This window comes from Benincasa hispida, chromosome 12, assembly GCF_027475165.1.
Source record: "Benincasa hispida cultivar pf3 chromosome 12, pf3_genome.v1.1, whole genome shotgun sequence".
NCBI lineage: Eukaryota > Viridiplantae > Streptophyta > Magnoliopsida > Cucurbitales > Cucurbitaceae > Benincasa > Benincasa hispida.
Window position 1 is genome coordinate 34505674 of NC_143489.1, and position 23958 is coordinate 34529631.

Sequence of the window (23958 nt, forward strand, 5' to 3'; positions counted from 1 at the left end):
CATGACGCAATCAGGGATGTCAATATGCGAACAATTTTTCACAAGTTGTCAGAATCCATGGGTGGCTCAAGAAGTTGTTCGTGGTCGAGACTGTTTGGAGATCCGTTCGTTGAACCCTTAGAAAGGCTTGTTCGTGGCGCTAGGGAATCTATAAAGGTAAGAATCGTTCTAACTCTAATCCCTAGAAGCATGCTAGTTTACGTGTTTATCTGTTTCCTTCTAGTATAACGCCTTTGTTTGATTGTAAAAATCGAATCGCGAAGGCGGCCTTACGTGAAACACACTTCCACTGAGGGCTAGGATCCGATCCCGTTTCCCTTCAATACTTATACTATAAACCATTTAGATTATCATTTGAACATAATCCACCTATATATCTACCACATATTGTTCAAATTACATTAAATAACCTTGGGTTTTAGTTTATTGGATTGAGTTATGCACAAATAACTCTTTATTTCATTAATTTAAACAATTCGTTTATACAAGATTACAAACTACAAGATCCATGAAATTTAGGGCACTAATCCCAACATTTGGAATCTTGATGATTTACGAGGCAAACTAATAGTGTTCTTATATGAAGATGATCAAGCATAAAATAGGCAACATCAAAATTCAAAAATATTCTTCAGAAGATGACTTGGAAGACTTATTGACAAAGGTATTACATATAACAACATTTAAGAAGTTAACACACTACATTTGTATCTGACAACTAAGAGTTATCCAGTGTTATTTTCATAAGGGGGAGTAAATGTGTTGTACTCTTTTTTCCTTGACTATGGTTTTGTCCCATAAGTTTTTCCTAGTAAGGTTTTTAATGAGGCAGATATTAAAGTATATGAATAATTACTCTTTTCTTTCTCTAACTTTCTATCCTACTGGGTTTTTCCTAGTTAGGTTTTAACGAGATATATTTTATACAATATGGACATTTAAGGGGGAGTGTTACAAATATTTGAATTAGATATAAATGTCCATAGATTATATATCCTGATTAGCACCCGCAACGTTTGTTGGGTGCAAAGCTATAAGTCCTTTTAGGATCTTTGTAAACACTCACAAACAAAGCTAACTTAGATCAAACTTAGAATCTATGATGGTCACTCTTAGATCCTAAGATAACTCACTCCAAAATTAGCTTGATCAAGACTAATCCAGTGAATTGATTTATGCTGGTTTTTACCAATGCGCAGTGGAAGAAACCAGGATCTATACGCACTCTAATTCATTAATTTTAGCAGAAAAGAAAACATGCTTCAACAGAAAATAAATGGGTTTCATGACATACCTTTGAAAAACTTCCTTTAAGCTTTGATTCAGTTGCAAATCTTTGCAGAATCTTGTTGTAGACTGATGACATTGTTTAATGCGATGAAATAATGGTGTAAAATGCGATGGTGGAATATGCGTTGTGCATGCAAGTTTTCTCAGCAAGATCCAAGTATAAATCCTATTGAGTTGCCTGGTAAGCCCAGGGTCTAACACAGGGACTAAGTACACAGTATGCGATGGTAAATTTCGATTACTTTGCGGTAATAAATAAATCAATGTGTTGGTTGGTTTGTTGTTAAAGATATTAAGTTTATGCAGCGGATTTGAGAAAAGAGCTAATAATGCGAAAGATACAATGAGTATGCGGAGGAACGGGTTGAGAAGATCTTTAGCTAGCGTTTCCTAAGAATGCATTCAAGCTATGCGATCATGCTACACTCATGCGACAGCAATTCATTTTCCAATGCAAATGCGATAGCTTCTAGTTTTAGGACGCATGCAATGTATGCGATGATGTCTATAGAGTTTATTCCTAAGTCTCTACTTCTTGCCTATGCGATGATGAAGGATGCACACAAGTACAAGGTGACCGCATACAATCATATCCTCTCTCTAGGGTGCATACGATGCGTTAATAGCAAACATAACTTATTCCTAAGCTTCTATCTCTTGATTATGTGGTTCTAATCTGACTCTCCCGAGCCTAGATTCTAATCTGACTTTTCCAAGCCTAGATTCTATCCTTAGACTACTCTCCCAAGTATCTCTAAAGGACGAATGACGCATACATAAGACAAGATGATCGCATAAAATGAAGATCCCAGGTTATGCTAGTTAAGTGCTTCTCAACCCATTCGACAGGTTTAGCTACTCATGCGTACTGTAAAGAGGGTAGACAGATATAAAGATGAAATTTTCATTTTATAAATAAGTTCAGAATACAAAATGACAATGGAATAATAAAGGTAGAGAGCCTGATAGCAATATCTTGCTTCTCAAGGCTTTTACACTGGGTTATCTCTATTTTGCACAAAAGATGTTCTTGCTTTCGCAAGAGTTGGCCCTCTCTCTATTTTGACGCTTCCCGGCTCTCTTCCGAGTTAACCAAGACGATCTCTTGGTGTATTTTCCTGTCACTCGCTTCCACCTTCTAAGTAAAAGAAAATTATGAACAAGGCTAACTATCTTCTATATGGTGAGCTCTCCGAACTAAGCGAACTTCTTCAATGAAGGTGCCCTTCGATATTTATAGACCTTCATGGTGAAGAACTTTTTCTCTCGAATGATTGCACTGATGGGATGTCATTAATTCTCTGTTTGATGCGTCGAATATTTTTCACCAAAAAGTTGAGTGTACTTGCTATAGTATGTCATTAACGGCTTGTCAACTTAATTCGGAATCGACCGTCATCAGCTTTCTGTCCCATCGTGATTTATTAAGCTTTCACCTTGATGCGCCGGCTCTATGTGGCCACCTTCTTAAGCTGATTTTCACGAACACAAACGATCGCATAGCCTTGCGGTCACAATCTCTTATGCGCTCGAACGCTAATTTCCTTGGATCGTAATTTCGCCTTGCGTCAACGCATTTTCCTGCATAAAATACATAAGTTAGCTGTTTTAATGCGATGGACGCATGTGATCACAATGTTGCAAACTTAATACTTTTGGATGCAATATTATATATTTTTACCGTCACAATCCTGCATTGTTTTATAACTTTGTGCTGTAATACCGTGCATTTCTGCCCGTTATCATAGACCACCCCAAGATCTTCCCTACTATCCTCTTAAAGCTCAATATTGAGTAGTGGGACTCAAAATAAGCTGGAATTAAGGGAATTTGGAGAAGCTCACAGCAGCAACCAAGTAGAAGAACAACCTTCTTCTCTCAAATTTTTCTCTAAAATTTGTTCGGTTGCAATCATTTCAAAAAACTTCAAAATCTTCAATATATTGCAGACATTCATGCAAAGAAGTTTGCTGCATGAGATGCAACTCATGCTTGAAGTTAATGAAGAGTTAATGTGGGTTGTTGGTGAGCTAGTAGAAGAAGACAAAGGAAAAAGTATTTTCCAACTTTTGTATTTTTGTTTTCTTTTTCAATTTTATCTAAATTGATTTCATAAATCAATCTTATTTAATAAAAATGAATATATTATTAATTTTAAAAAATTAATTTTCTTTAATAAAATTAATAAATAATTATTAAACAATTTAAATAATTCTAATTAATTTAATATCAAATATTAAATAAATTTTTAACACAATTCCATCTTCAAATATTTAAATCATATTTAAATATTATTTCTCCAAATTCATATAATTCTAATTTGAACACTTCAAATTAACTTATCACGCACTATTCTAGAGCTTATCCATTTACGAGTTAATAGGGGGACCTCGCGGACCTACAAATCATGGGCTTCAACGATTCAAGATTAATCGGTTAAACTCATTAGACCAACCTAACCCCCATTTGTTAACTAATGGGCAATTTCACTAAAGCCCATAGATGAACTCCCCTCACTGTAGATATATTATGTCAACTCGATATAACCATGATTAGTAAGTTAACCCTTCACAAGTTGCTCGTAATAACGGTTGGGTCGAATCTCTGTTTTACCCCCGAAATTACCTCTTGTTTCTTAAGTTCTATTTATCCCCTAATGAACAATTCATTTGTGATCCAATCAACAAATCGAATCCCTCTTAGGCCAAAGAGAGAGTGAGGTCTCTTGTTCAAGACCCAGAATCAGCACTTAAAGGAAACAACCTCTCTACTAACCCTAATCGGGTATGAGTGAATTCCCTCTTGCACCCTATGTTCCCAGCTATTCATCTGGTCTTATCCCCAAAATGGTAAGCTTATTGAGCAGAGGCAATTGGTCTACTCTCACCATTTGCAGATTAAAGGATAATCCTGAATAAACAAGAGTTCATAGTTAGCTTAGACTAAGGTTAAGTCACCTAGGTCATCGCTTTGAAATAGTCTGTCTTAAATAGTAAACAGCGTTATAAAATAAGAGTGACTGGTTTCGTGGTCCAATCTTGCACAAAACTCATTTGCACAGGACACTCCCACTTCTCATGTCCCAACATGCACGAATTAGGATCACTTCGTATGTAGCACTTTACAACTCTTTGTAACAACTACAGAGTAGGCCGCATCCAATAGTGTTACCAGAATAAGGTACCCAACCTTATTCATATACTATAGATCATTTTGACTATTTACTCGAACTCGATCCACTTGTATGTCTCCACATAAAGTTCAAGTACTACGAGCTGCTGCTCAATCAATTAGTTATGAAATACCATTAACTCTATATCAAAAACTTATTACACAAAATCCTATTTTTTTAAAACGAGTTGCCAAATGAATCGAAAGATTCATGTTTGGTAAAGTACCTCGGATTTTTCCCTCCGCCTCGGGTCTTAGAGGAAGGGCCAAGCAAGGTGGACAACGGGTGGGAGATCAGTTCTCCACCTTAACGACAGAAAAAAGGATTGATCAAATTCTATAATAGTCAAGGGACTTAGGTTTATTGGATTTCTAAAAAACAATATATACAATAACAACTTTATTGAATTCTCAGAATAAGTTCTTAATGTTTACAAACCACGAGTTTTAGGACATAAAACCTAACAATTTAAACATCAAATCTAAAGCAATATTGGAAAGAAAAAGCAATACCAAAGGGTTGAATATGCAAAAGCTTTTTAGATCCATAATCTAAATTTTCGAGAGCATTATAAGTTATTTTAAAGGCCAGATGGTTGTGGATATGACCAAGAACCAAAAAGTCATTCAAACAAATTAGTTTCAAATGATAAAAAATAAGACCTAGAAACTTAAAACTTAATTGCATACTAATTAATAAGTCAACATGCAAAACTAAAAATATAGAAAGTTTTTTAATTGACTTAAATATCTCTTCTAGAAGGTGGCAAAGTAGATGTACATGTTTGACAAGGTTTGACATCACATTTTCCCATGCAGTGCACATTTGACAGTATTTGCTTCACAAAATTTGCACACTTTTTTTTACCTCCATGCTATCTTCAAAACTATAAGACTTTTCCGTGTCATCTTTATGTCATTCTCTTCTTGACTCATTGAACTAACATTATATATAAATTTGTGCTCAAAATTATTTGTCAATTCTTGTGAATTTGCCAGCTTTTGAAAATGTAGTGTGAAAGTCTCTTGAATCTTCTTTGCCTTGATTCTTATAATTGCTCCCTCGGGTTCATGCAATGGTTCTAAGGTTGAATTCACATCACATCCCCAAATATTATTTCCAATATCTTCCCCATTATCCTATCCTTATATTTACCATTTCAATAACTTGTAAACTCAATAAATAGTGGTCATTGAGACCTTTGAAGTATACAATTGAATAAAGAAGGCTAAAGTATACAAACTACCCCTAAACTTTGTACTTTGTGTCAAAAATGTCTTTGAACTTTCAAAAGTTTAAAAAATACCCTTAAACTTCCAAAATGAGTTCAAAAGTACTCTTACCATTAGTTATAGATGGAAACTGTTAGTTTTTGGGTCAAAAATACCCCTTCAAAATTTTTCAAAAATACCCTTAAATTTTTTTTAAAAAAAAAGTTTAAAAAATACTCTTATTGTTATATGAACACAAGTCGTTAATACCATTTTACTTCTCTATTTTTAATCTCTTTTCTCTCATCCCTTCTTTTATTAATTGTGTGTTAATAACCAATTATACATTTTGTTTAACTATTTATCGTTTTGGTATGGTTTTAAAGAGATATTTTTATTTTAGAATTTTGTGGGATTTTATGTTTTAACTTAAATTTTGTTTTTTATTTTAGTTGTTGGGAAAATTGATATAAGCTAAGAGTTGAATAATTAAGAGAAAAATTAGAGTATTTATATGAAAAAGTTAGGATATCTTTATAATTTGTTTTAAAATTGGTTCTTTTTTAATTTAATAAAATTTCAAACAAATTGATCATGAGGCTAACCTTATGAGCATTTTAAAACATTTTTTTTTTTAATTTCAAAGTTATTTTGCAACGATGTATTAACAAACTTTGTTCATATACCAATTGTGCAGGTATTTTTTAAATTTTTTTATGTTAAAGGTATTTTTGAAAATTTTGAAGCTTCAGGAGTATTTTTTAAACAAAATTTTAACTGTTTCTATCCAAAACTAAGGGTATTTTTTAACTTCTTTTAAAAGTTTAAGGGTATTTTTGAAACATTTGAAAGTTTAGAGGTATTTTTAATCCAAAATATAAAATGTATGGACATTTTTTATAAGTCAGCCAATAAAGAACACATTCATTCCCTACTTTGTTGATATTCTCTTGTTTTATAACAAAATTTAGTTTTAAAAAAATTGTAAAAAATCATACGAAGTAATGAGAAGAAGAAATTTACTTATGAAATGAAAACTTTATATATACTAAATGTTCAATATAGAGAAGCTATCAAGCAATTTCAGAGTTGTTTGAAATATATATATTGTTAAACTGAGATTATTTTTAACATTAAAAAATGGTGAAATTAAAGACAGTTTTAAATTGTTAATGAACTCAAATCTTAGATGTTAATTAAATTCCGATTACTCTACCCCATGTATTTGTTTAAAAAAAAAAAAAAAAAACGGTGACAATGTTTTGTTTTGGAGGTTAATTAATTAAACTCCTTTAAAAATATAACCATTATCATTTAATGTACCAAATTAATTAAACTCCTTCCATCATTATCGTTTAAATATTATTTTGGTTCATATACTCTTAACTTTCGTTCATTTTGGTTCCTATATTTTCAATATTTTTATTATGGTCCTTGTATTTTTTTACTTTAGTTCATTTTGGTATTTGTACTATGTTTATTTTGACCTTTATACTTTAAAAAATGACTATTTTAGTCCATTCATTTTCATTCTTATATCATTTTCAAGGGACTAAATTGTCCCTTTTTTAAACTCAATGACCCAAATGAACCAAAGTTGAAAGAGGACCAAAATGAACATTTTGAAAGTATAAGGACCAAAATAAATTAAAATTCGTAGTAAAGAAACCAAAATGAATCTTTTGAAAGTATAGTAACCAAAATGAACAACAACCAAAAGGAGACCAAAGTATTATTTAAACCTAATAATATGGTTTAAATTCTATTTTGGTCCCTAAACCTTAAATCTTGTTCTATTTTGGTCAAATTTTCGAAAACATTCATTCTAGTTCTTGAACTTTTAAAAATGTTTACTTTAGTCTCTACTATTAAGATTCTATTTACTCTTAAACATAATGGTAAAATGGCTTGTATTTTTGGATGACTAGGCCAAATAAGTTAGTCATGCTAAAAAATCTAAGGACTTTAAATTAGGTGGTAAATCGATTTTCTATAGGTAATCTCAAAAATCATTTTGCCTCCATTCACTATTTCGACATGTTGGTTATTGATATGCTCAATTCATGCTAGATGCAATTTTATCCTTAAACAAATTTCATCTTTAAAATGTTCTCATAATATTAACGCTAGGGATAAAAATAAATATTTTTTTAAAGTTCAGGAACTAAAACGAACATTTATAAAAAATTATGGATCAAAATAGAATAAAGTTTAAAGTTGAAAAACCAAAATAGGATTTAAATCTAATGATTATTAAGAACGATGCACCTAACTCATATGCTCCTCAATTTTTTTATCCGGCAAGAAGATAATTATTATTATTAGTTTTTTTATAAAAAAAAATAAATTACCCGGCGACGGAATTTTATTAGAAGAAAGCAACCAACCTTTTTCTCCAATAATAATATGCATGTGAATAAACAGCGCAACGTAGAGTACAGTTCCCGATCCTTACCTTACGCCGCTTGCTTTTGTCTTCTTCTTCTTCTTCTTCCCTCTTCTTCTCTCTGTTTCACTGAAATTACTCTTTTTCCCTTTCAACACTTTCTTCCATTTTCTCCCTTTTTCATTTTCATCATTACATTTCTTCATTTGATTTTTCATCAACAATCTTCAATCAATCCTTGCGATAATCCAATTCACATACCTACGTCTTCTACCCATTTCATACTTTTTTTTTTTTTACTCTCACCGGATTTTCCGGGCGCCGGTTACCTCATCGGAATATTCTTCTTCCCGGAAGGCGTTTCTTCCCTCTCTCTCCATGTCTTCTTCTCTTCCATGGTTCTTCTTCTTTTCTCTCTCCTTCACTTTTTCCGGTACGGTTGCCTCGGTTTCCGATGCAATGTCGCTTCTCATGTTTAAGGGCTCGATTTCGCTCGGCGGCTCTGATGTTCTTAGTGGTTGGAATTCGTCGGTTTCTCACTGTGATTGGTTTGGAGTTACTTGCGATGGTGATACCGCTAGAGTTGTTGCGCTGAATATCAGTGGAAATGGTGGTGTTTCTTTTCTGGCTGGGACGTTGAATCCGGCGATTGGAAATCTTGTTGAGCTTCGTGTTTTGTCGCTTCCGAATAATTTGATGTACGGGGAGATTCCGGCGAGTGTTGGTAAGCTTCCGTCGCTGGAGGTTCTTGAGCTTCAGGGGAACAATTTCTCTGGAGAGATTCCGAAACAGATAAGTTTACTTCCATCTCTTCGCCTGCTTAATTTGTCTGATAACTCGTTTTCTGGTTCGATTCCGAGTAAATTGATCGGTTCGACGAAGTTAGAAGCAATTGATTTGTCGTACAATCAATTATCTGGTAGTATTCAAGTTGTTGATAACAGATGTGGTGTTTTGAATCATTTGAGGCTTTCGCATAACTTTCTGACTGATAACATTCCGGCGGAGATTGGACAATGTTGGAAACTCAGGACTCTGTTACTCGATGGTAATATATTAGAGGGGCAAATTCCGGCTGAGATCGGCCAAATATCAGAACTCAGAATTCTTGATGTTTCTAGGAATAGCCTTACTGATTCGATTCCAAAAGAGCTTGGTAATTGCCGGAAGTTATCACAGATCGTGTTGACGAATTTGAACGATATCAATCCCGACTATGATAGTTTAAGAGGGGAATTCAACGCTTTCAATGGAGGTATTCCTTCTGAGTTGTTATTACTTCCAAGTCTGCAAGTTTTATGGGCACCGAGAGGGAATTTTAATGGCAAATTGCCCATTAATTGGAGTTCTTCATGCTCGCTTAGAGTTCTCAATTTAGGGCAAAATTACATCACTGGTACAATACCCGAATCGATTGGGAAATGCGCGAATCTAACTTACTTGGATTTATCTTCAAACAAGCTTCAAGGTAACCTCCCTTCCCAGCTTCGAGTTTCATGTATGGCGTATTTCAATGTTAGCCAAAACAAAATTTCTGGTGTTCTTCCCAGATTTGAGAAAGACGGTTTCTGTACGAACATGATTCCACACGAACCAGCTCCGATGTTCTTAGATCAGGAAGACGATTGGAATTATTACTTCAATTTTCCTGTTTGGGATTTTCCTAGATTAAATGATAATCTCATAGTTGCCCATGATTTTAGCTGGAATAGGTTCAGTGGTTCATTAACTTCAGTCAAAGTGGGAGAAGAGCTTTTGGCTGATGGCCGCAAGTTCTCATACAAACTGTTGCTTAATAGCAACCAGTTCAATGGATCACTTCCTGTTGAGCTGGTCTCGAACTGTAACAATATGAAGGGCGTTTCGGTTAACTTGAGTTCAAACTTGCTATCAGGTGAGATTTCTGATGCATTTTTTCTCCATTGTCAACAAATGATAGAGTTTGAGGCAGCAAACAATGAATTAGATAACTCGATTGGACCTCAAATTGGTGACTTGCAGATGCTTCTTCGTCTCGACTTGAGAGGGAATCGATTGTCTGGAGTTTTACCTGATCAGTTGGGGAACTTGCAGAGTTTGAAATGGATGCTCTTGGGTGGAAACAATTTGACTGGAGAGGTTCCATCTCGACTTAGTCGATTAACTTCTCTTGTGAGTTTAGATCTTTCTCGAAACATGTTTACAGGAGTTATCCCTGAAAGCTTGTCATATGTTTCAAGACTTGAGATTCTGTTGCTTGATCATAACAGGTTAACTGGGGAAATACCAGCATCTTTCTCTGCCCTTTCACATCTCACTAAATTGGATGTCTCTTTTAACAACCTTTCTGGCCACATTCCTCATCTTCACCACACGTTTGACTGCATTTACTTTGGTGGGAATAAGTTTCTACATCCATGCCCAGATTCATACTCCGATTCCCCAGCTGGACTTCCAGTTCCTCTCGATGTTGAGAAGTGGAAGAGACGAAGAAAGTTTATGTCCATGATAATCGCTGTAGCTGCTTCCTCAACTCTAATTTGCTTATTCTTAGTGATAGCTGTTATCATCATTGGTAAGAGAAGGCTTGGTAAACAAAATGGGTTAAAAAAGAAACAAGTAGTGACTTTCTCAGATGCTCCTTCTGATCTGAATTATGATAATGTGGTCCGAGCTACCGAAAATTTCAGCCTTCGATACCTTATAGGTACAGGTGGCTTTGGATCAACATACAAGGCTGAACTGCCCTCAGGTTTCCTGGTTGCTGTAAAGAGACTGTCCATTGGTAGGTTTCAAGGAGGCATCCAACAATTCGATGCAGAGATTCGAACATTGGGAAGAATACGACACAAAAACCTTGTAACACTTCTCGGGTACTACGTTGGAGAGGCTGAAATGTTCTTAGTTTACAACTATCTTTCTGGTGGGAATCTTGAGACTTTCATTCATGAAAATTCTTGCAAACACGTAAAGCACTCGGTGATCCACAAGATCACTTTGGACATAGCAAGAGCTCTTGCATACCTTCATTACTCCTGTGATCCCAGGATTGTTCATAGAGACATCAAGCCTAGTAACATCTTGCTTGATGAAGACCACAATACCTACATATCAGACTTTGGGTTGGCAAGGCTTCTTGAGGTTTCTGAGACTCATGCCACAACAGATGTGGCAGGAACATTTGGATATGTTGCACCAGAATATGCTACAACTTGCCGCGTCTCGGATAAGGCCGATGTTTATAGCTTTGGAGTTGTGCTACTAGAGTTGCTTTCTGGAAAAAGATCGCTCGATCGATCCTTCTCCGACTTTGGGAACGGATTTAACATTGTTACATGGGCAAATATGCTGATCAAGGAAAGTCGTTTCTCTGAGCTTTTTACTCCTGAACTTTGGGAAATCGGACCTAAGGAACACTTACTTGGTATGTTAAAGCTTGCATCTAATTGCACCGTTGAAATTCTCGCTCTTCGACCGTCGATGAAGCAGGTCGTCGAGACACTGAAACAGTTGTAAATTTTTTTTGGATCACTGACCCTTCAAATTGGTTGCTGACTCAACATGCCTACATTATGACCAATCGTACATATTGAGATGAGTTCTTTTTCTCCCAGGTTCATTTTCTATAATCTGTAGCTTCAATTAAATTTTCTCTCCTTTGTTTTATAGTTAATCCTAGAATATAGGAATACTAACCTTGAGCACACTTTCTAGTATTGCCATGAGAAAACTGCAAAATTTCACCCTTACTTACTATATAGCATTTACTATTTTACTCTCCAACTTCTAATTACTTACCATAGGAGATCATGAAGGAGGAGGATCAAACCTCTGATCTCGAGGTTAGTAGTACATTCTAGTTGAGCTATGTTTATTCAAAATTAGAAATCATTGTAACTAAAGCTTATAATTGTAAGGGTTTGAAAGAGTAGATGATCGAGTTGAGAGTTTTGAATTACAATTATAAGTTTGTTATGAGTTTTTTTTTTCCCCACTTTGTCTTATTTAATTATTCTTTTACATAGAAAGGACTAAGGAGCAGTGAGTGGTGTGATCAAGGAAAAGGGACCACAAATCTGCATAAATCAATTTGCTTTTCTCTGTTATTGGCTTTGTATGAAAAAGTTTTACTAAATTTGGAGCATTAGGAATCCGGAGATGCTTTTTTGTGAAAATAGTAAAAAGTGCATCATACGTTATTTGGCTGTTTTCTTTGAGTAAATGATGACCAGTGAGAAAAAATTGAAAAGAAAATAGTGGTTAAAATAGTATTTTATTTTGTTGTTAACTTTTCTCCCCCAAATAAATAAATATTTTGTTGGTTTCTAGATTTTAGATTTGGTTTTTATTTTATCTTTAAATTTTAAAATATTACACTTTTACTTTTGAGTTTTAAATTTAATTTCTATTTTGTCTCTAGATTTCAAAATATTACATTTTGAGCCTTAAATTTTGAATTTTGTTTCGACTTAATCTTTAGAACTTCAAAATTTATACTTTTAACCTTGATTTTTCACTAAATTCCTTTTGAGTCTTTAGTGTTAATATTTAGGTCTGTTTGGTAACCATTTGGTTTTTTATTTTTGTTTTTAAAAATTAAGCTTATTTCATCCATATTTCTTACGATAATTTGTATGTTTCTTAAGTACAATAGTTGAGTTCTTAACCGAATTTCAAAAACAAAAATAACTTTTTGAAGACTACATTTAGTTCTAAAAATTGACTTAGTTTTTTAAACCATTAGTGAAAAGAGTTGGAAGTGGGAATGTAGGCTTAATTCTCAAAAATAAAATGGTTACCAAACAGGGTTTTATTAATTAATTTAAATAATTAAATTAGTTTGAACTAATTTTTCATCACTATTAAAAATAATTGAAATTTCACATTAATGTCCAAGTCAACATTAGATCAAAGTGAGTATTAGTAAAATTTTCAGAGTAAAACTGTAAAACATTGAAACTTAGGGATCAAGTCAAAACAAAATTAAAACTAATGGAGTTAAAATACTCATTATGGGGACCGAATGAAAATCAAACTCAAAACTCGTAAGTAAATTACAATATTTTGAAACTTATGGATCAAATGAAAACTAAACAAAATCTAGGGACCAAAAGGGTATTTTACCCAAAAAAAAAAAAAAAAAAACTCTATTAGTTTTTTCTCTATATATTTCAAAACTATATTCACTCTTTTCTGGAATGATTATTATATTTTACCAAACTTTAAACTAATAATAAGGAATAATTTTAAGATTCATTACAAATATAAAAATTAAATTTCGACATATAATTTTAATTTTCCAATCTTATTTCCTATATTTTTATTAAATTTTAAATTTAGTCCTTCAAAATTAAATTTTATCGAAATTAGTTAAATAATAGTAATGACATATGTAAATATGTTTTCAAAATCTATATCAAAATGTTAACATATAACAAAAAGTTTTTTAAAAAAAATCTCTTAGGCATTAAATTTTAGATGTCTTAAAAATATGGTACCAAAGTGATATTTTAACCTATTAATTATAATCCAATCATATTACATACCAACTTTCAGAATGCAGTAGTTTTAATTTCGCAAACATTGCGTGAGATATCATCCTTGCTTCAATCATGATGAATTTTATCATTCAAATGAGAGAGAAGGTCAAGCAAATAATTTCTTTCGATTAACCTTTCATTATGGGAGTGTTTGGAGTGAGAGTATGAGTTGCTATGATTTGAGATCCGAACCCAACAGTATTTGGGGATTAATTTTGTATGCCAATAATATTTTATACTCTGTGTTCACTAACAATGCACTCAACCCTCATCACAGTCGATGTTCCGTTACCACTCCGGCCACTACTTCTGATGGCCAACTCCGATGACCGCTTCCGACGACCAATCCCGCCACATCCGACCAACAGTATCAACGGTCATTATATAGTTGACTCGAAATTCTTCGCGTAGATGCTACATAGTTGTTCAAAGAGATTCATTTCTTTCCAATGAATCAGATAAAAGATAGACTTTAGAATGCAAAGACAATGGTAAAACCTAAAGAATTGATCTGTTCAAATAAAAGTAAGGCAAATTAAACAGCTTCTTTCCGACGAACCAATAGCTTGAGTATAAAATTGAACTCTAAGATAATAACGTGACAATAATTTTCTTGAAAAGTCAGACTTTAAATTCCTAGCATATCCTTTATTTGACCAAATTTTGAGTTCCTGACCACAATTTAGCGATAAAACTAACGTAATTTTCGCATTAATTTGAAAACAATTCTATTTACAGTTTTCAAATACCTTGTTTTTCATTAAAAGGAAATTTGATTCAGAATAGTTCCACAAAACCTTTAGGTTAGTTTCAAATAGTTAAGACATTAGCGTCATTTAATGGATAGTAAAAATTTAAATTCCTTCCTTTCATATGTAGTTTATTGTCGGGAAAAAAAATTAAGAAAAAAATAGAACTCAGTAGAGCTGCAATTATTATCAACTTAAAAAATTAATCAACAACTTAACAATAAATAAAAGGAAACAATCAGGAGAATCATCTCCTCTAAAGCATTGGCCTCAGATGGCTTTGAAGCTTTCAAAATTATTGAAATTTATCTTTTCTAAGCAACAGAAAAGAGAGGAGGGTTTAAAATAAAGAACAAGCTACAAAAAAATTTACCTTACCAGGAAAAAAGTATTTTTTGCCTGGATCTTTGATCTTTTCATCATTCAAAATTTCTTCTTCTCTTCCAGCTGCTCATCTAACATCTAGATATATACAATGGTGTTGTGTTGCTTCTCTTGTATGAATTGGGTTTGTATAATAACACATACTACCATTCTTTGATTGCACAAAACCAGCCTCTGTTTGAAGCATCCACAATGTTTCTTTTTTCTTTCATTTTTCTAATAGAAATCTCAGGCTCAAGTCACATTCATCTATTAGCTTATGCCATTGCTGCATCTTCTAGTTCTTACTCCAAGACAAACTTCACAAGTCTGTCTCTTATTGCAAAACTAAATGGCCACAGATTTCTCCTCATTGATTCCAAGATCTTAAATATGGTTTCTCCATTGGATCAGTCAAATTGGAACTTTGATGTCTCGTGCCTGCCCAGCTCATTCCCTGAGATGCTATTTCATGTCCCCCCAAGTAATTAATTGGGTTGGATGTTTCCGGTAGGACGTTGCCGATCATAGGATTTCCTTCACGCAACATTCCATAGTTCCTCGGGGAAATGAATTGCCCGTTCGAGCCCATTGAATGGAAAGGGGAACAGAATTGATTACCTTGAGATAGAACACTGAATAAGGTTTGATCTGTGCTGCTACTTCCACTACCAATGCTTTGATTTGGGACTATAATGCTAACGCCATCTGACCCTGTAAACCCATCACGGACTTGATGCTCACCCGAAAACCAGTTCTCGCCTAATAAACGTCCGCCGTTAATAGGATGAGAATGAGAATGGATATGGGAAGATAAACGAACCGAGTTAACAGCCCAGTCCTGCATTCCAACGGAGGGTAACTGTTGTTGAGTTGGAGGAATCAGATACCTATTGCCATCAGGGTAAATATTCTCTGAAACGCTATGTTGAATGTAAACTTGGCCGTCTTCCTTCCGCCTTTGGTGCGAAGGCACAGATAAATCTGGCTGCTCCTGGAAATGTCTAGAAAACTGACTCTCTTCTATCAAGTCGTTTGATGGCTGGTAATTTAAACCTGAGTGCCTCTCCTTGTGATGGAAAGACAGAGCTCCCTGTCTCTTAAATACAGAATGAAGTAACTCATCTTTACCTTGATTTTCATAACTAAAGGTGTCATCTTCTGGTTGTCTATGTAACAAATGTTTTCCAATATCTTTACCTTGATCTTCATAAGAACTAAAGGCGCCATCATCTGATTGTCTATGTAACAAAGTCTTTCCAATATATTTACCTTCCTTTTCATATGAACTAAAGTTGTTGGCATCCGATTGTCTATGTAACAAACTTTTTCCAATATCTCGGCTATGCAAATCAGGTTCCACAAAAGTCCCATTATCTGATTGTCTAGACAACAGAATTTTTCCGATATCCCTGCCATGTATGCCATGTTTCGCATAATTGCCCTCATCTGGCTGTCTATGCAACAAACTTTTAGCAATGCCTCTGGCAGGCATGTCAGGTTCCACATCGAAAATTTTTGTCTTTTGCTCGTTGTCGGCATGAGAATTTGCAAGAGACAAATTACTTATGGATGTCGCATAATCATGGCTGGTAGAAGAGCTGTAGTAATTCTTTGGCATGCCTGTTCCTGGGCGGACATCAGCAATAGAAAGTAGGGCCTCTCCCTGGCTGGCTGAGCATTCTATAGCATCCATGTTTCTTGATATTCCAGATTCTTTGAGATGAGTATCACCAGAATTTGGGGTGTCGTGGTTTTGGGGATCTGAACTGATGTCGTTCTCCAGCCCACCATTGACCAGCTCTGAGGACTGACTACTTTGGGAGCCTGAAATTGATTTTTCAATAGATTCATTTCCTGTTTCTTCCACATCCATTTCATCTGTTTCTTCAGCATCCATTTGAACTCGAAGCATGCTATCATGGCTTTCATTGTCCACATCCTAAACCCTCAATTACAGGTAAAACGTTAAAAAGACAATGTTACAGAAGGAACCCAAAAAAAATATTGGTAAAATAAGAACTAGATATATTGCATACAACGATGACCAAATACTATAAAGAGAGGAAAGTGAATGAGAGAGAATAGAAAAACAAAAGTGGAATTGTTAAGCACCATCAGCTGTGTTTGTCTGTCTTTCAGATCTTGCTCCAAGGCCTTGGTTATTTGCCGTTTCTGTAAATGAATCTCTCTCCAATTGGCATATGCAACTGGGAGATGAACTTTTGATAATTGCAGCCTATGCCAAGAAAGAAATTATGGTCTGAGGGGAATGAATGAAACTTTCGATTATTTAAAAATAAATGTTACTTCACATATTCTCTTTCTCTCACCAGTGCTCATGCAACTTTTTCCGTTCTTCCTCTACAAATACTTGGTACGGTTGTACATTAAAAGCTTGTATGTCACCTAAAACTTGGTCCAGAGATCCGGATTGCTTCATGTTCTTCACTAGGTCATGCTGCTTCTTGCTAATCTGAAGAGTGGGAACAAGAAATCAATGTCAAAACTCTACCAAAAACCAAAACTTGCCTCTTTTCAATAGGGGAAAACCAGAAGCATAAAGAGAAGATGACCAAATATTTATGAGGTCTATTCAACCGTTACTTTTTAATCGTCAACATAAAGGAAGTGTGTTATAACTTATTCACAAAGCAAAGGTTACATGGAATGAAGATACTCAGATAGTAATCCTACAACAAGATCAATGAGGCCGTGGCAAAAGTCTTGTCAGAGTATCCAGATATATGCTAAACTTCATAAGACAAATCTCAAAACAAAACTATTTTTCTATCAACAATTCTACAAAGTTTCTTTTACATGAAATTGTTAAAAGAAACAAAAAGAAATACACTTCTTTATATATATACATATCTTTTCATATCTCAACTGTAATCTTTCTTTTTCCCCTGTCAATCCTGACTAAGAAAACCAAATATATGTGTGCGCCAAAACTCACTAACACGCCCAAAAATCCAAAATAACCATTCTGGCAACGTGGTTTGAGCCTCAGACCCCTCTGCTTGTTCAACTGCAAAACCACATGCCACAAACCTAACCTTGCAAATGAACTGTCATTTGTGGCAGAGCACTAAGTAAGCAAACATCCAAAGCCCCACCTGATGCAGACCAAGTTGACCACAACCATGTCAACATAGTTAGGCGGGTTCAGGAAGTCGTCAACCACATTCCATGACAAGTGAACCTAGGGAAGCAATGGGCTCATTTTCTACACATCCCACGACCCCGAACATCCCATGTCTTACATTTTTCATCGTGCATCCTCTACCCACAATCACCCCCACCCAAGCCATGTATATGAAGCTAATTCCCAATTCAGGTTATGCAATCTAAACAGTTCTGCCAAAACCACTTGGCTAATAATTGTGTTTACACTTGCAAGTTTGACAGGTAAATCTGTAAGATTACCCGGAGGACTTGGATAAAATCATTTTCTCAAGTCATTTCCCTACTCTGGCTTCCCTTACCACTAGAATTCTGCCATTCGGCTACTTGCATTCCAACAGCCATTTTAATAAGGCAATCGGCAGATTACGATGCAGCAGACCATCCATTTTGGTTGTTAACATACCTATGCGGCTGTTTTGGACAGGCTATAAACTTTATTCTTACCAACCTATAAACTTTGTTTCCCCCTTAATTCCGAATGGGGCTGTTTCGGACAGGCTATTTCTTTTCCTTTTTTAAAAAAAAAATGAGAAACCAAGATTTCGTCTAGAATTAATAAAAGAAAACAAAAGGGAAGGCCAACCCGGCAGAAGCTTGATATTTTAACACTAAAATTTTGTTATTTTTCTCCAATATTTTTAATGTCTATTGTGTAGAAAGTATAAATAAATGGTTGAACAATACAATGCAAGTGTCCAGCAGTTCTTCAACTCACGTTTACAAGTTTCCAGTACATGTCTATAATTCTTATTGCTTAACAAGTGTCAATATTTGCTCCAATATACGTAATAAAATTCATAAAACATGAAGTTGTCACTGTTTCTTATCATAAAAAAAAAAAAACAACAATAATAAAAAATCACCTAACCTTGAAATATGACATATATTTGGAGCCGTCACTACACTGGATGTTGCGCTTTTGTAGCTTGTCCTCAGGTCTAGTACCCACATTAAGCATGTCATCAAAAGCACTTGATGAACTTCTGCATCTTTCCCGCTTATATCCTTCATTGCACATCCTGTTAGTCATAAAAACTAATATATAGTCGACAGAACAAAATCCCGATTGAATATAGAGAGAAACCGCCTGTCAACGATGTGCACCTACACTACCTATTCACAACTTGTAGCAAAAAACCATGGTAATACCTTAAAGAAACTATCTATAGCTAAAAAAACGGTAGATAAATAAGACAAGCATCCACTTATGTCATAAAAAATTATGGATGCTAATTATAAGACGACATGCATATTCCAGATCAAAATCTAAGTTACCTTTCTGAAAGTTCTCTACCCTTCATGAATGAAGTCTGGTTATCACTACTACATGCTTTCTCCTCTGCAGCCCACGAACCAGACTCAGATGTAGCTATAGCATTGTCCCCATCATGGTCATATCTGGACCCATTCACTAGTGTGGAGACTCTATTATCTGAATTTCTTGACCTGCTTAAAGTACATTTTTCATTCAGATTTGTTTCATTTTCTTTCTTGATTAAACAAAAGAACACCCCCCCCCCCCCCCCCCCCAGATTATGAGATGATGGAAAAAAACTGAAAACATCTAAAAATGTATGATTATTCCAATTTCCAAATAAATCTGACAAAATATCTTTCATTGTTTTTTATTGATCAGAAAAATTTTGGCATTCCATTCAAATTGACACAGTTGGCACTTGGCAGGGTCTAAATTAAAATAATTTTATAAACTTCTTCCCTTTCCAAATTAATTATTGAACGCTGCTAGTCACGTCGCCAACCTTGACCATCAATAAAAATTCAAGATATGTGAGGAAGACTAGTAAAGAAATTTTACAAAAATAAACCAACAATATCTTTTTAAGACTGATACTAACCACAAAAATGTCACTCAAGTTGAAATTTTTCAGTAAAAATAGAAAGGAAAAAAAAAAAGATTTAAAGCAGTTTTATATGCCAGCGGCCAGGTATAAATTTCCTTCATTACAGTAATAAGCAGGATATTTTCCAAGCTGATGTTCAAAGTCTATTTGGAGCAGAAGGTCAAGAATTATGTGTTTGAAAGAAAGCAAAAGAAAAGGTATCACCTCCATGTTTGATGTATGATTTCCTTCTCTGGGTCTTTGCAGCTCGCACATCTATCCTTAAGTTTCTGCAGATATCCAATCATACTGCCAGAAGTAGGAACTAATATTAGCAACGACATGTTTAAATTAAAGTAAACACCATTGAGAGGCAAAGGCTTATAGAAAATAGTGATATTTCAAATAGTTAAAGATACATTGTTGAAATCATCAATTTATAAATGGTAATTTAACAGATTGAACGGTAAAAACACTTCTTACTTATTATGATACTTCTGTAACTCACGGGAATATGCTTTTTTATCTGTCCTTAAGCACTGTTCATGGTGAAGAACTGTATCAGGGTGAAGGGCACCAGAGCAAAGTGCAGCCTCCCTGAAAGTACATATATTTGGATAAATTTAACAGTTATTTTTTAGCCATCAATATTTCTCCAAAAAAATTTAACACGTTCAAAGTCTGTCTCTTGCCACAATGTCTGATGGAAATAAAGTAATATGTATCACAAAATAATGATAGAGAAGATGAGAAACAAAATTCCAAACTTCAATAAGCGGAAGCTGAAACAAACTAATTAAAAGAACCTATAATTTGAGGCTCTTCTTTACCAGCCCAATACCATCTCTCTTTTTTATTAGAAATAAATATCAGTGTGAAGTAATATCATAATTAGGAACTTATATTAAATTCTAAAAAAAAAAATCAACGAAAGAAAGTGTTGCCTTTTTCTTATAAAAGAAACTAGGGAAATTTTCAATTTACTCCCCTAAACTTTGGAGGTTGTATCAATTTAAACCCTAAACTTTCATAAGTGTATCGATTAACACCCTCCTTCAGACTTAGCACGAAAAATATCATGTAAAACATGAAATTGTTTCAAAACTTCTAAATTGTTTAAGTGAATCAATTTAGACCCTCTATTAAGACTACATTTTAAAATCATCCATGCATTCAATTCTTACACTTGTGTAGACGTCTTCAAATGCCGGATTAATAATAGACAAATAGAATTGATGCATGGACAATTTCAAAGGAAATCTTAATTGGGAGTCTTAATTGATTCTCTTACGAAAGTCTAGGTATTTAATTGATAAAATTATAAGCCTCACACTATGTTTATCCAAACAAAACGTGACATAGGAGTGCAAATTCATATTTCTCCAAAAAATTTAAAAATAAACAATAAGTAATAAAAATGGGGGTGGGGGTGGGTGGATACTTGCCATTTAACAAGGGGATTTCCAAAGTGAAAATTATTCCCAGAAAACAAAGCTCCCACCACATCTGTCTCATTTTCTTGTTCTCCAGGAAGAAACTTCCTAAGACTGTTCCTCTCGTCTTCTGAAAGATATGTCTGCCAAACCTGCAATAAATTCAAGAGCATGAATAAAAAGAAATACAGAAGGGAAAGTGATAACTTCGATACAAATAACAAGGCCTAACCATAAAAATATTGCTACCTCAAGTGAAAGGACTTCTGATAAATCTTCCATCTCAAAAATCTCACGAGGGACATCAAAAACGTCAGCTAAGATAGTTTGTTCATTAGAAACCGATTCAACAAATGGTCTCAATTTTCTCCAACTGATGCCAATTTGTTCCCTTTTAGAAACAACTCTTCTTTTACTCCCATCCCATACCAGAGTAATATGGGATCTTAAGTTTGCATCACTGTGTGGCAATGCTAGATTCTTTTTTCTCACTCTATATGGTTCTCTTGAACCGTAACCAACTACACTGGCAGAACTCAATCTTTTTCTCCGTTGATTGGCCGCCATCAATGAAGTATTATCAGACACAGCATGCTATCACACAGATAGTGCAGCAATAAGTTTTAAGAGAGGCCTGAGAAACAAATCAACTAATGAGCCTTTAAACACTATAAATCATCAAACCTCAGCGACCAGCACCAGAAACCAATTTCAGGGATGGAGTTTTAACATCATTCCCAGAATCATACTATTCTTTATTACCTAATAAGTTGAGTACACTTGCATAACATCCCATGTCATAGAGAGAACAAATTACAGCCACAAACAACCTCAAGTGGAGAAACAGAAATTCCAAATCAAAAACATTTTTTAAAGTTCTATTCGCTGCTAAAACGAAAGATCCAATTACAAGCAGCCAATTAACCAATTTAATTTCCATTTTTATATCAAAGATTAAATAATGACTAGAATACCCAATTTTCAGTACCGAAAAAAATGATAAATCACTTAATTCTCATCGAAGGACATGTCAATCACGATGGTTATATTGCAAACAAGTATTAAATGCATACTAAGTACAGAAAAACTCACTTGAACAAACCTAGAGAGAAACTTTAAAACTATACCCAAGTCTCAGAAAGGAAAATCACTCTTCCAAAGAAAAACAACGGATTTAACAGCTCCAAGAGAGGAGAAAAACTATTCGACATGCATTTTTCAGTAACCCCAATGTGAGAATATTGACTCGAGTTAATAACATAAAGAATTGAAGTCAAGTTTTAGTTAATCAAGTGGTGAACATTTGCAATGATTCAACTCAAAAATCAACAACACACATAACTCATAAGTTCCACACAAGGGGGGAGGGGGAGGGGGCCTTCATTCTCCACTAACAAACAATACATAAACCATCCATAAACCTAGTAACAAATAACAATGGTTACTTAAACACCACCAAACAAAGACAAACCCATCAAGAAAAAACAATAACCTAGCAAATAACAAACCAAAAAAATCCTCTCCCTCTCTTCATTAAAATAAAAAACAACTACAGAGCCTCAACACACAAGCAGTAGAGGAATACCAAAGTCGCCACAAGAGCCACACAGCAATGCAATTAAAGCAAAAACAAGAAAAAGAAACACGCCCCAGAATCAAAACAAAAACCCCACATAATCGAAGCAATAGAAAGAAAGAGATTAGTAAGAGAATACCTAGAATATTCCTCCAAACGAAGTTTCTATCGGCGCAAAAACATGGAAGAATTGAAGAATCGAAGAGAAACTAAGAAGAAAAGGAAAGGGGAATGCAATCGATGATAAGTGGAGGGTAAAGAGAGTGATAGATAGGGTTTGGCGTTTATCTGAGAGATTGTGGAGGCTGAAGTTGGAGAGAAAGAGAGAGGCACTGAAACAGAGACCCAATGCCCATTCAGAGAAGAGAGAGAGGGCAAGAGATCAGACGTTCTTCGGAACCGTTAACTCGTGTGTATATTTCACATTCGCTGGTTACCGGCTTGGCTTGACTCTACTCGGCTTGGCTCGACTCTACTCGGCTTGGCTCGACTCTACTCGGCTCGACTCGACTTGGTTTGGTTTGGCTTGGATTGTACGAATTTTCGTCTCATGTATCATATTTGATCTAAGAACACGTTTACTCGACATGAAACTATAGATGAAACTAAGAACACGAATTTTCGTCTCCTTGACCTCACCCATGTTCTCTATTTCAATCTTCATCCCTCCAAAATTCCTTGTAGGCATCGAGGAGAAAATTTTCTAGGAAGAATTCGCGAGATCAGGTTCTCCACGGTTCTCTATTAATTTTTTTATATAATTTATTTACTTTTATCAATTTTTATTCTCAATCAAATAAAATTTTATATATTAAATGAGTTGTTTCTAATATATTTATCATTTAAAGATAATATTATAAAATTATTTTATATAATTAAAATATATAATCCCACCATTTCTCAAACTTAAAATTCAAATATTACAATATTACAGTATAGCTTTTAGTTTATATATTACAAATTTAGATATTACCGCATTCATGTTCTTAAAAATAAGAAAATATAATATATTAAAACATTCTATAAGTGAATTAAAGTTTGAAAAAGTTTGGAATGTAAATTAGAAAAAATTAATTGTTCAAACTTTTATAGAGTATATAAACAAATAAATATATATATATATATATATATATATATATATATATATATAAAACTCATATATATACACACATGTATTTGTCACACCCCCTCCCAAGGGGTGTGACAATATATATATACACACATGATGA

The 23958-nt window shown here is 34.3% G+C and overlaps 2 protein-coding genes across 3 annotated transcripts; one reads left to right on the forward strand and one right to left on the reverse strand.

Moving 5' to 3' along the window:
• The first annotated feature begins 8076 nt into the window (after positions 1–8076).
• Positions 8077–12016, forward strand: LOC120068380 (LRR receptor-like serine/threonine-protein kinase RPK2). The gene has a single exon (XM_090307728.1). It carries the CDS (start codon positions 8438–8440, stop codon positions 11552–11554), a length of 3117 nt encoding a protein of 1038 aa, XP_090163854.1. The 5' UTR covers positions 8077–8437; the 3' UTR covers positions 11555–12016.
• A 2461-nt stretch (positions 12017–14477) lies between these two features.
• On the reverse strand, positions 14478–23181 carry LOC120067027 (nuclear factor kappa-B-binding protein). 2 transcript variants are annotated; one of them, XM_039018398.2, is made up of 10 exons: positions 22869–23181; positions 21403–21787; positions 21166–21305; positions 20204–20317; positions 19946–20029; positions 19155–19325; positions 18748–18898; positions 17024–17166; positions 16806–16929; positions 14478–16632 (listed from the first exon to the last, which is right to left on the reverse strand). In XM_039018398.2, the coding sequence occupies exons 2-10, from the start codon at positions 21718–21720 to the stop codon at positions 15061–15063; spliced, it is 2817 nt and encodes a 938-aa protein (XP_038874326.1). In that variant the 5' UTR covers positions 21721–21787; positions 22869–23181; the 3' UTR covers positions 14478–15060. The 2 variants fall into 2 exon arrangements, with proteins under 2 accessions (XP_038874326.1, XP_090164350.1); XM_090308224.1 differs by having other exon boundaries at positions 20204–20313; positions 21162–21305; positions 22869–23122.
• Between the last annotated feature and the right edge of the window lie 777 nt (positions 23182–23958).

Excerpts from the sequence above, each read along its gene's own strand:
- LOC120068380 (XM_090307728.1), top strand. The coding sequence starts at position 8,438 with ATGTCTTCTTCTCTTCCATGGTTCTTCTTCTTTTCTCTCTCCTTCACT.
- LOC120067027 (XM_039018398.2), bottom strand. The coding sequence starts at position 21,720 with ATGGCGGCCAATCAACGGAGAAAAAGATTGAGTTCTGCCAGTGTAGTT. Across the intron at positions 19,326-19,945 it reads ATCATACATCAAACATGGAG|GTCAAGAAATTCAGATAATA; the intron begins GTGATACCTTTT and ends TACTTTAAGCAG. Across the intron at positions 16,633-16,805 it reads ACAGACAAACACAGCTGATG|GATGTGGACAATGAAAGCCA; the intron begins GTGCTTAACAAT and ends TTGAGGGTTTAG.